The sequence below is a fragment of the Cyprinus carpio genome, chromosome A13 (genome assembly GCF_018340385.1).
Source record: "Cyprinus carpio isolate SPL01 chromosome A13, ASM1834038v1, whole genome shotgun sequence".
NCBI lineage: Eukaryota > Metazoa > Chordata > Actinopteri > Cypriniformes > Cyprinidae > Cyprinus > Cyprinus carpio.
The window spans coordinates 11,153,404-11,165,190 of record NC_056584.1 but is presented as its reverse complement, the minus strand read 5'-3'; the positions used below and the strand labels follow the sequence as shown (position 1 = coordinate 11,165,190).

At 42.0% G+C, this 11,787-nt stretch overlaps 1 protein-coding gene across 5 annotated transcripts; it reads left to right on the top strand.

Annotated features, from left to right (window-relative positions):
• The first annotated feature begins 261 nt into the window (after positions 1-261).
• Positions 262-8,928, top strand: LOC109100907 (zinc finger and BTB domain-containing protein 18-like). 5 transcript variants are annotated; one of them, XM_042768783.1, is made up of 2 exons: positions 262-642; positions 4,327-8,928. In XM_042768783.1, exon 2 carries the CDS (start codon positions 4,341-4,343, stop codon positions 5,952-5,954), a length of 1,614 nt encoding a protein of 537 aa, XP_042624717.1. In that variant the 5' UTR covers positions 262-642; positions 4,327-4,340; the 3' UTR covers positions 5,955-8,928. The 5 variants fall into 5 exon arrangements, with proteins under 5 accessions (XP_042624717.1, XP_042624716.1, XP_042624715.1 ...); XM_042768782.1 differs by lacking the exon at positions 262-642 and adding an exon at positions 1,361-2,331; XM_042768781.1 differs by lacking the exon at positions 262-642 and adding an exon at positions 2,351-2,516.
• Positions 8,929-11,787: the final 2,859 nt, after the last annotated feature.

The window sequence follows — 11,787 nt, the reverse complement described above, 5'->3', positions numbered from 1 at the left end:
CCAAGTATTTGGCAATTATAAGCCCTTCTCAAATGTAATGTTTCACTTTCGACTGTTTCTTTCAGTTTTATTTTGTACAGTAATAATTTTAGAGTTACATCAGACACTCGTGCCTCTGTTCCTCAGTTAGAATATATTTTTTGAGTGGCCCTGTGCCTGAGGAAGTTGCAGTGCACCTGTTCTTCACCGCTGCTCGGCCCGTGACTACAGTACCCACGTAACATTGCGCAATGTCCCTCGATCCGCGCGCTGCGCCAGTCTGCTCGAGGAACCCGTCCGTTCGCTCTCTCGCTCGGCCTTTTTTTTCTGCTTTCTCACTGTTGCCTGGTGTCAACCTACGCCGAGAGAGACACATCCCTCCCTCTTCCCCCCTCAGCGGCAGCTTCCAATTTGCCTTCGCTTTTCTTTTCGCCTCTTCCATTGGCTTGCGCGCTGCCAGTCAAGCGCTTCCTCTTTACAGGAGAGTTGAGTAGCAACAGCTCGGAAACATCTGGCTGCCGCAGCTCTCGTCGCTCCGCTCGCCTGCACCGTCTTTCCTGCCACCGCAGGTTGTTATGGAAAGCTGTTGAAAGTCAGTCGAGTTGTTTTTCTCGCTGAGAGGATTAGACGGAGGAAGCAGGAAGACGCTGGACCTGGTTGTCTGTAAGTGCCTGTGATACGTGGTGCTCTTTAAGGAGATGAAAGGGGGGCACGGACTGGATTATTATGGGGAAAAGTAACGATCTTTTTCACGCGACTGTCGGTCTTTACGCGCAGAATGAGTTGCTCGAGCGCGTGGCATCGCGGCCTGCCGCAAAACTGTAACACTGTAGGTCGAATGCTTACTTTTTATTTGTTAGCCACACAAGCTAGCTTTTCCTGAACGTACGGGGTCAGGATCCAGAGAAAGACCGTCGGCGGTGCTGTGTGTGTGTTTGTGTAGGAGTAGCCTGTATTAAACTATTTCCTACCTATGCGGACTCGTAGTTTGTTTTATTTTATGTCTAATTATTTTGCATCGTAGCCTTTAAGTTCAAGAAGGGGCTAACTTGGCACCGTTCGGATAAGTCTTTCAGGACAACTTCCCAGGTTTGAAAACAAGTTCACTTTGACGTGTCACGGTAGTGTGCGCTCAGTATTTTCTTTTACCTTCATGTTTAATAAATGCTTTGTAAACCAAACTGCATAGTATTATTAATAAGCAAGCCTAATCGTTCAAGTGCATATTAAATGAAAAGCTCTTATTAGTTTAAAACCCTTCCCCGAGACCAAGTGTAATGTACGTGACAGATGCAGTAGCTAAGCTCTTCATTCTTGTAGCTTTTTATGCATTTAAAATATGCATGCATGTCAGTGAGTCTAAAAAACTAAATATACTGTTCCTAATCATGAGTGTGACATCCTTCAGAAGAGACCTTCAGATTATATTTGAGTATCTTTGTTTTGCTGGTTTTGGTGGTAAACAGGAAACTCTTGTTAGGCTCGCACTGAAGAAGTTTCTGAGTATGTACACAAATATAAATGTGATGCATAAGAAGTAAGGAGGTTTGTAAGTCCTAATGCGGAATACAATGCCTTTGTTTGAACCGTACTTATAAGGCCTGTATGATTGTTCCCATTGTTTCTTATTTCTTTTTTTCCCCCTCCTCTGTCAGTTGTCCAAAGGGTCAGTAAAATGAATGACGGTTATGGCGCGGCCAGTGAACCATAAAAAAGCCGAAAACAATATCAGCTGCGTGGATCTGTCAGTTGCAAATGTGCTGTGCTGGCCTTTGTTTATGGTTACTGGAAGGAGAGGGGGAAAAACTAAGGGTATTTAAATTCTCAGTGCAGGAAACTAGGTTAGAAAAAAGTGTCGGCTTTCAGACGGACCCATTTCCAAGTACTTCTTTGCTGAGAGATTACAACTAAAGGGGGGGAATTGGCTAGTTTTCTACAGAATCACCTCACAACACTTCCCTTCCTCCCGTTTTTTAAAGGGGGGAAAGAGAAACAAAGTTGTATAAAGGAGAGGCTGGTGGCAAGAGTGTAGAGGAGTAGCATATGGCACTAAAAGGAGCACAGCTGGAGGTAGCATTTCCATCTGAACATGATGTCAGAGCAGCTGACAGGCTGCCATCCCCCAGTCTTTTCTTCTAACGCACAGACTGGGAGTTAGTGTGTGTGCGGATCTGTGTGCAGGAGGAGGCATCGCATTCCCCTCCAACATCTCCTCCACTTTGCATCTGTCCCTCACAGTTTGATTTTCTCTCTCTTTTCTCTCGCGTCTCTACCCTTTCATTGATTCGGCGAAGGGAGTTACAGCCGGCGCTACCACAACAGTGGACTTAATCAAGTTGATGCGTACTGCAGGTACTGTACCAGGGGGGTCTGGGCAACTGGGATGTGTTTAGAATAGGGAGCTCTTGTTAAGTCTTTTTGCGTGTCTGCCATCAGCCGTCAGAGTGTGAAATGGGAAGTAAAGGATTTCGAGCTGGTGTAGTGTAACCAGGCTGGGGGACAAGTGACACTCTTTGTTGCCATGAAGAGGTTTCCAGGCAAGCGTTTCATTATTCTGTTTGTTTGCAGGTCTTGTTTTCAGTTGCTTCATTCTCAATGGCAAATTGTTGCTTTGTTGTGACAGTATAGAGTTGGGTTGTTAGGGTAGTTTGTTATAGTTTTGTAGATTTAAAACTAGAAACCCTTGTGTTTATATGCTGTTAATCTGTTCAAATCAGTTTTTCTTTTAAGTAACAAGATTTTCAGTCCATTTAAACCAAATTCCTAATCTTCTAAAGCGATTGAAAATGCCAAAATGCTTTTGGCCAAAGAAATCTGCAACTTTATATAATCGTGCGTTCTTCAAATCGTCCCCTCGTCAGGCTTTTGCTCAACTCTTTCCATTTTTTCTTGTTTGTAAGAACTAATTTAGAACTTGCAGATTTGAGCTGCCTGAATTGGCTAGACAGCTGTAATCGCACTCCTCCTAGTCTTAATCTCTTTATCTGGGCAGCAGCTGCCATATGGTCTCAGTCAGCTGGATCAGATGTTCATAAGTCCCTTCTCCGTCCCTCTCTGTCCTCCCAGTCTCCTAATTTGATCGCTGCTACCTTGTGAGCTGTCCTGCAATCTTTATTTTTAGCCATCTTAAGGATTAGGATTGATGTGGACTACGGGGCACTTAAAGTGATTGTATTGTAAATCTGTTGTGGACCGCCTCTTTGGGAAGGATGTTCCATTTCTCCAAAGATTTGGGGAGGGGAAAAGGGGGAGGAGAGGGCTGGCGAGAGGTTTGTTATCCCCCCGTCCCCCTATAAGCCCCTCATTAATGAAGGTCTGAACGCTGTTTGGGGTGGGGTGGGGGGCTTTGGCTTGCTATCCCAATCAGATTTAAATGAAGATTCAAATGAGTTCATTGAAGTCCCCTGGTTGAACATGACGCTGGTGCATTTTTTTAGACGGGAACGATCTTTGCGGTTAACAGGTGCGATTTTCATTTTTTTTTGTGTGTGTGTGTTTTATTTTACTTTTAACTTTTTTAGTTTGTAAATTGTTTATGTGTAATATTTTTCATATAATATATTTTTTAGTGTGTAGTATGTTTGCAGACTTTCTGTCTTTGATTACGCATGTCACAATATTCTGATGTTCTGCTATCTCAGTTTTCGTAACCTTAGAGATCATGGTACTTAGTATACTTATGCAGTGTGCCCATGATGGTGAGCTGTTTGTGTACCTGTAAGCCTGTTACCTATACTCAGCGTCCTGGCCAAAGTGGGTTATTATAAATAACTGCTCCAGGAGCAGAGTGAGGAAAAACAGATAAGATTCTCTCGCGCAGGCATCTGTGGAATCAGGACTTCAGCTCCTTACATCACACCATCTGATTATACCCGAATGATTCTGATGGGATGATCAAGGCTGTATTGCTTTAAATTTAATTTACAATTGGGATATTTTTCATTTATATTTTTCCTTTAATTTCCCAGGTCTCATGCTTTTACACTTTTAATTAAAAGGGTTAGTGTAACATGTAATAGTAAACACACTATTGTGTATTTTAAAGTGCACATTTGAGGAAAATGCAATTAGACTAATATATAATCTGTGATGTTATACTTTTTGCATGTGCTTTTTTTAAATCCTTTTATGTCAGGAGTGTGGTGAACATTTTTCCAGTGTTCCCACAGGGGTGGAGGGAGGGAGGGAGGGAGGGAGAATTAGAGTGTGAGAGTATGTCTGTGTGCATGGAGCGAGAGAGGGAGAGGGGGGACGGAGCGGGTGGGAAAGAGAGAAGTTCCACACAGAGCTGCAGACAAAACAATTGTTGTTCTAGCGAGCCTCACTAACATCTGTGGTCTTTTGCAGGTTATGAAGACAGCATGGAGTTTCCAGACCACAGCAGACATTTGCTACAGTGTCTGAGCGAGCAGAGGCATCAGGGATTCCTGTGTGACTCCACTGTGCTGGTCGGTGATGCCCAGTTCCGAGCCCATCGTGCAGTGCTGGCTTCATGCAGCATGTACTTCCACCTCTTTTACAAGGACCAGTTAGACAAAAGGGACATTGTTCATCTGAACAGCGACATTGTCACAGCCCCGGCCTTCGCTCTCCTGCTTGAGTTCATGTACGAAGGAAAGCTCCAGTTCAAATCACTTCCAGTGGAGGATGTGCTGGCTGCTGCCAGCTACCTCCACATGTATGACATTGTCAAGGTGTGCAAGAAGAAGCTCAAGCAGAAGGCCACAGCCGAGGCTGACAGCACCAAGCGGGAGGAGGATGCCTCCAGCTGCTCGGACAAGGTGGAGAGCTTCTCGGAAGGTGGAAGCACGGGCCGGCCAGCCACCGCTGACCTGCTGCAGAGTGACGACGAGGACATGGAGAACAAACGGGACAGCCCTCAGGAGCCGGGGAGCATGTGGATGCGTCTGCCTTCCGACCGGACCGCATCTCCCACCACTAGCCCCAGGGAGGCGGAAACACACGGTCCCGACGCTGGCAAATCTCCTGCTGCCAGCCCCAGCAGCTCCACCAGCTCCCTGTCCCATCGCTCGGCGGTGCCTCGGAGAGTCTCTGCTGACACCGATTGTGTGCTTGACCTCTCTGTGAAGTCCAGTCTGGGCGGAGGTCCTGGGGAGACCATTGCTGCCAACCCTTATTTCTGCAGCTCTGTGACTCCAGACAGCCTCCAGAGTGCCTTGGTTCAAGTCAAGGTGGAAAAGGACACAGGCTCGGACGATGACGAACTGGTGAGTGGCGACTACGAGATGGAGCACAGCGGTGTGAAGGAGCCACCCAGCACCAACGGGACTCACATCAGCCTCATTGCGCAACGGAGGTTGGGCCTGGAGGCTCACCTCTCAGCCCTGCGTGAGGCCTCGCTGGCCAGTGAGCTGGTGCGGGACAGCAAAGGAGGTGATGATGACACAGATGTCTTAGGAGGGGACAGTGAGCGAGCCCATGAGGCCGCGGGGGTTGAGAACTCCCTGTTGCCTTACGTCTCCAGCATGCTGGGGGGTCCACATACTCAGATCTTCATGTGCCCCTTATGCAACAAGGTCTTCCCCAGCCCACACATCCTGCAGATCCACCTCAGCACACATTTCCGTGAACAGGAAGGCGTGCGGTCCAAGCCGACCAGCGATGTCAATGTCCCCACCTGCTCCATCTGCGGCAAAACCTTCTCCTGCATGTACACATTAAAGCGCCACGAGCGGACGCACTCGGGCGAGAAGCCCTACACATGCACTACTTGCGGCAAGAGCTTCCAGTACTCGCACAACCTGAGCCGGCATGCCGTCGTGCACACACGCGAGAAGCCACACGCCTGTAAGTGGTGCGAGCGGCGCTTCACACAGTCAGGGGACTTGTACCGACACATCCGCAAGTTCCACTGCGAACTGGTCAACTCGCTCTCGGTCAAGAGCGAGGCGCTCAATCTACCTACGGTCAGAGACTGGGCACTGGAAGATAGTTCACAAGAACTGTGGAAATGAAAGCTAAACTGATAGAAGACTGTTTGAACTGCTTGTTAATTTAATGAGAGAGATCTGAGTGGCATTTTTTGGGGCAAGAGAGGTGAAGGTAAGAGTGGGGCGGAGTGACGGCCGAAGGGTCTGAATCAGTCATTTTTCTTGTATGTACATTGCAAATCTTGTTGAATTGCACTTTACTAGCACATGAAAATGTTGCTACTGATTTTCTTTTAATATATTTTCTGGTCTCTTTAGGGTCTCTTTTTTTTCCTGTTCTCCTTGGGTTTTTCGAAATATGGGTGCTTGTCTCAGTAACTTTGACAGAAAAATGATTCATTGGGATTTTCACCTGTATATAATTTACAGTTTTTGTATATGCTCCTAAATTTCAAGGAACATCTGCCATGAAAAGCATATGAAGATTTCAGGTAATAGACAGAGGAGTTTAAAAACTAAGTAAACACTAAACGGGTACTATGGTCATATATTTACCTGTACACACTTGCCTATTATTTGAGTATGTGTGTGTATTTATATATATTTATATATATATATATATATATATATATATATATATATATATATAGTGCACTACTATAATTTGTAGGTAACATACCTGATGTGTGACTGTGGCCGTGCATGCATGTGTATTCACACACATACGCACACATACACACGTAGTGTGTGAGCAGGTCAGTCCTTTAATTCCCACGAGGAAGCTCTAAGCTCACGTTACTTAAGCTCTTGTACATTTTTGACTCGTTATAGGAAACTTGACTGATGGAAGACAAATAAGGCACTCATGCAATGTACAGCCTCCTTTTTCTTAACAGTGGCCGCATTTTTTCTATCCTTTCTTTAATATGATTTGAAGTCATTTTTGCATTTTAGTTGCAGTCTCTCTACATCACTTGTTTGCTACTGAGGTTGGTTTTTACATCGGCTGCGTTTATAGAGATTTCTGTAGTGTTTTATTAAGATTTTTCATTTTTAAAACAGAATCTGTTGTTGCATGATGTCTGACCTGTATATTGAAAAAGATGTGACTTGCTGTATTGCTGTACACTGTAATTGACTGATTCATTACAGTCAGGGCACCTGTCTGTTGGAAAAAAAAAGTACCTTTAATATTACCGCTGTAGAAATTGCATGAATTTTATTTAACTTACTCTTTTTTTTGTTGTTGTTGTTGTTGTTTTGCATCAGAGAGTGTATTTTTTAATTAACTCATTTGATTCCTTGGTAGATTTGAGTTTTTCCTCTCATTAGAGAATGAATCGGGTGTTCTGGTGAGGTGTTTTTTCTGGGCTGTGAAGACTGTGGAAGTGCACTGGCGTTAGGCTGCAGTATCTACACACGCGACACGATTCGGTTCGGGCTCACTGTAGGATTCGGAGGGTAACGAGGGACTAGGTGTCAGCAGAGGCTGAATGGCTATGTTTATTGTTCAGAAGGCTGCCGTGGCTCCTCTTATCATCTCCTTGTGTGCTGGGTCCTCAACTGCTGTTTGTCTCAGTGTCCTGTTTACTGTCTGTTGTCATTTGAATCATGTTGGCTCTGTTTGTAATTTATTTATTTATCTTTTCAATTGGCACTTGCTTCAGATTCGATTGCCATGAATACACATTTGTGTGGCTGATGGTACAGCTCTTCTTTATGGGTGTCATCAGCAGCGCACATCTATTTGGAGAAGCTGAAGGATCTTTAAACAGCATAAAGCTCGACACTCTGATCTGAGTGGTTTGTGTGTGTGTGCGTGTGTTTGTGTTCAATACATAAGTCTTTTTTTTTTTTTGATCACAAGAACGTGTTTGGCAAGGTTGGTTGCACCTTTGAAGTTTAATGAAATTAGAATGATGTGCAAAAGAGGCCTTTATAAAAATGTATATGCTTAATTATTAACCTAATTGAATTGACTTTGTTACACTGAAAAAAGATCTACAAATTTGTGATTGTTCATTTGTTAACTTTTTGCAGCATTTGTAATTTTGAAAAATGTTTATTCTAAAAATGTTTTATTTTTTTTCTTTAAGTTAATTTCATTTGCAAAATTATATTAAGGTTTCTTTTATTAAGAATGTGAAAATTCTGTTCTGTTTGTTTGTTGGTTTGTTTCACAAAAAACTATTTCATTGTCAAATCCAGAGAAATAAGAGGCAAAGAAAAATGAAAAACATATGGTTTAGCACTGAAGACATAGATCAGTCACTCACATAGTGCTGAAATGCTTGAACTACTTTAGTTAGAGAGGGCCAGGGGCTCCTACGCAGGCCTCAGGAACTGTCCTACCATATATTTGGCTGGTGCAACGGCTAGTGAAAAGGTTGAGCTTTGCCAACAGCGCATGCTCCTCATGGCGTTTTGCACGGTGGTACTTTTACCTTTTGCACTCTAAAGTGGCAGATAAAAATATCAACTGTGGGGTTGATTTGTTTTCTATGCTTTCTTTTTCTTTTTGTTGGATTCTATTGTACTTGACCGCCTTAAACTACTGTTATCAACTTATACTCAGAGGGTGAAAACTGGAAACTGTCGCTGGAATACTGGATGACTTTCTTTTGACTTTTTTTGTTCAATGGAAATGAAGCTGTGAAATGGCCTATGAAGCATATCCATAAATTAGACACCCCTTTAGTTTACTTGAAACCCAGGAACCCCAGTGTGAAGAACAACTCTGTCAAATTCAAACTTGTTGGCTAATGAGTATGGGAAAGAAAATAAATATCTCTTGAATTCAAGGACAATCGTGGTCTGGGTGGGAAAAAAAAAAAGAAGAAGAAGATTTGACTTTACATGTAATTGCTTCCCTTCTGATATTTTTTGCTATGTTGACATTGTTCCTTTTATGGATTTAGACATTTAGCTTTGACAATCATAGTATGTTTCATTTTCTCAAGGGAAGTAAATTATGAGGCTGTTTAGTTTTGTACTTTTGGTGTGCTGTTGGTGAAATTTTTAAATTGTGTGCAAACTGCAATAAATTATAAGAACCTTACCCTCTCTGTGCCATTTTTCTGTCAGAAACTTCTGGTGGGATTTGCCAGAGCAATGACGACGTGCATATTGGTGAGACGGTGTTTGTGTTTTTACATTCAGTTCAATAATCTTATTTACTGTAGATGCTCGTGTGGGTGGAAACATGTTTTCCAGTGCATTAGGTCTGTGGATTGAGTATACTGTCCGGATGAGTGTGTGAGTGTAAGCAGTCTTACATGGTCTGGCTGCTGCTCCAGTAAAGGCGTGGGTTGGACCTGGGAAAATGTGCAGCAGCTTGTATGAAGACCAACCCCTCCCCCTGCATCACACACACACACACACACACACACACACACACAGGCTGCTTCCAAAGCTCCTCAAGAACAGTTTTCCAGCAAACAAATCAGCTTTAACTAATGTCTCACTGTTCGGCAAACCTGGCCTACAGATGCACTAAAGGCTGACCACTTTTAAGTCAGCAAGCGTTGCTCAACAGGCCACTGCCACAGATGGTCCCGTGCTGTAAGCCTGCCCCCCCTCCTCACACACACACATACAGCATCTTCTAATTGGTGCGAGATTTAGTTTTCGAACTCGTTTTGGACTTAAGATCCATTTCCGCTTGTATTATTGATGAAGTAATTGTTTTGCATTTTGCAATATTGTATTCTAGACAATATTGTGCACTCTTTGGCTGATTTTCTCAGAGAGCTGAAATTTGATTTGTGACATTCACATACAAATCTTCATGTAACATCTGGTTGGAACGGACAGTTGATGCTTTGCAAGGGCATAATGGTTTTCTCTCTTTGCTTTTTTACTATGAATTTAGGTCATTAATTTGTATCTGTCCTTTGTTTGCTCAAGGAGCAGAGACAAAGGGGCAGCTGTGGAAACATTTGGCTGTGCCGAAGGGTAGTGGGCTCGATGTGATGAGTGTGTTACCAGCTTGGGCTTCTATATGTGGCTTCACCGCAGAAGTTAGTGGGAGCCGCGTGCCAGCGTACTAGGGGAGAGCGGCACACATGGCATCAATAGTGCAGTCGTTGCACTGAGGTATGACTGATTCTGCCCACGCAGATAGCTGCTGAGTGCCTCACCAAACTCCGACCAGCTCCAAATATATAATGTGCATTAGAGGGGCACAGACAGGAAAAGGCCTTTCTGTTTGCTGGCATTCGAAGAAGTGTCACAGCAGATACCGTGCTCCATGAAGTTAGTGCATTTATTGAACATCATTAACTGTCGTCTACTGTTTGGAAATAAGATTATAATGTGTCAGGTTTAATGACACTTCCTAATCTTATGAGAACTAATTATAAATTATATTAATTATAAACACATTTGAAAACCCTTTTGTCCTCCATGTTACATTAATTATGATAAGGCTCTCAGAGACCCGCAAAAAAATATTTTTTAAATTTTATGATGCTCTACTTGGTGTACACAATATAGATAGATGTACATTCCTGCCAGTTGTTTATTTTGATTTGATTTAAGTTTTGTTTGTTTTCAAATTTCTTTTACCTTTTACCTTTAACCTTTAACGTCCATGGAACCTTTTTATTGCACAAAATGTTCCTCTAGATTATTAAAATGTTTTTCACACCAAAAAAAGGTTATTTCAAGAACTGTTCACTGAAACCCTCTTTATTTTTTAAGAATGTAGGTGTTTATTAAGTCAACATATTAAAGTCATTTGAAGGGAAAATTAGGTTAATTTAAAAAATTGCTGTTATAATTGTTACACAGTGTGGGTCTCTGGGACATCCAAGCATAAAGATTTCAACAGAACATGAAGGTTTTATTATTTTTTTAAAGAAAAAGAATAATATAACAAAAATATATATACACTTAAAAATAAAAATATATAAAAATAAAAATACATATATACCTAAATATTAACATTTTCATAAAATATTTCATTTCGGCTCTTAAACACCAAAGTTTCATAAAAGCAAATTCCCACTTTTCATAAAAAGTAAAAAAAAAAAAGTGCTGGAAATTAAACTGCGGCCAGCAGTTAAGATGTAAAGAATTTGAGGGAATTAAAGGAGCATTAAGTTCTACATGAAAGAGAAAGGAAAAAAGAAAAAAGGTACAAGGGCTGAGCAGATAAAAGGTGAGAAAAGCAGGCTGAAGGGAAGACGTCTTTTTTCTTTCAGTTGTCTGCCTCATTTAAAGGCAGCCATTATTGAGTGCCATGCGTACACAGACAGAAGGCAAGCAACAAGCGGCCTGTCTTGGCCCTTCAGACAATGCAGCGGTGCTACAGATTATCAGGGGTGGGGGAGAGGGGTCTGCGTGGGGGAATATTTTTGGTTTAGGGAGGGGTACGCCACGCACCCTACATCCCCCAACAAAAGAAGACACAACCCTATCTTAAATGCAATCATTACATAATAAATATACAGAGGCCTAGACCAGGTTCTCCACACAAGCACATTCAGAAAAAACACATTCAGTACATAATAAATATACGGGTCCATGGAGCTCACTTGAGCACAGATAAAACAACATTTCTGTTGTGTGATTCTTCCATAGCGAAAAGTGGGGGATTGTCATCTGTGTTTGATGATGACAGAAGAATCACAAATCAGTGAACAGGATGCACAATTTCAGAGTTTAAAGAGTTTCTTGAGAGTCACTTTTTATATTAATATTTTCAAATCCAGAAACCTTTTAACAATGTTTTTTGAAGTTTGAAGGAGACTTTTAACTTAATGATCAAAAACCTTTTAACAATGTTTTTTGAAATCTCTTTTCTTATTATTTATTTTATTTATTATTCATTATACATCATATATATATATATATATATATATATATATATATATATATATATATATATATATATATATATATATATATATATATA

Excerpts from the sequence above, each read along its gene's own strand:
- LOC109100907 (XM_042768780.1), top strand. The coding sequence starts at position 3,394 with ATGACGCTGGTGCATTTTTTTAGACGGGAACGATCTTTGCGGTTAACA. Across the intron at positions 3,443-4,326 it reads ACGATCTTTGCGGTTAACAG|GTTATGAAGACAGCATGGAG; the intron begins GTGCGATTTTCA and ends GGTCTTTTGCAG.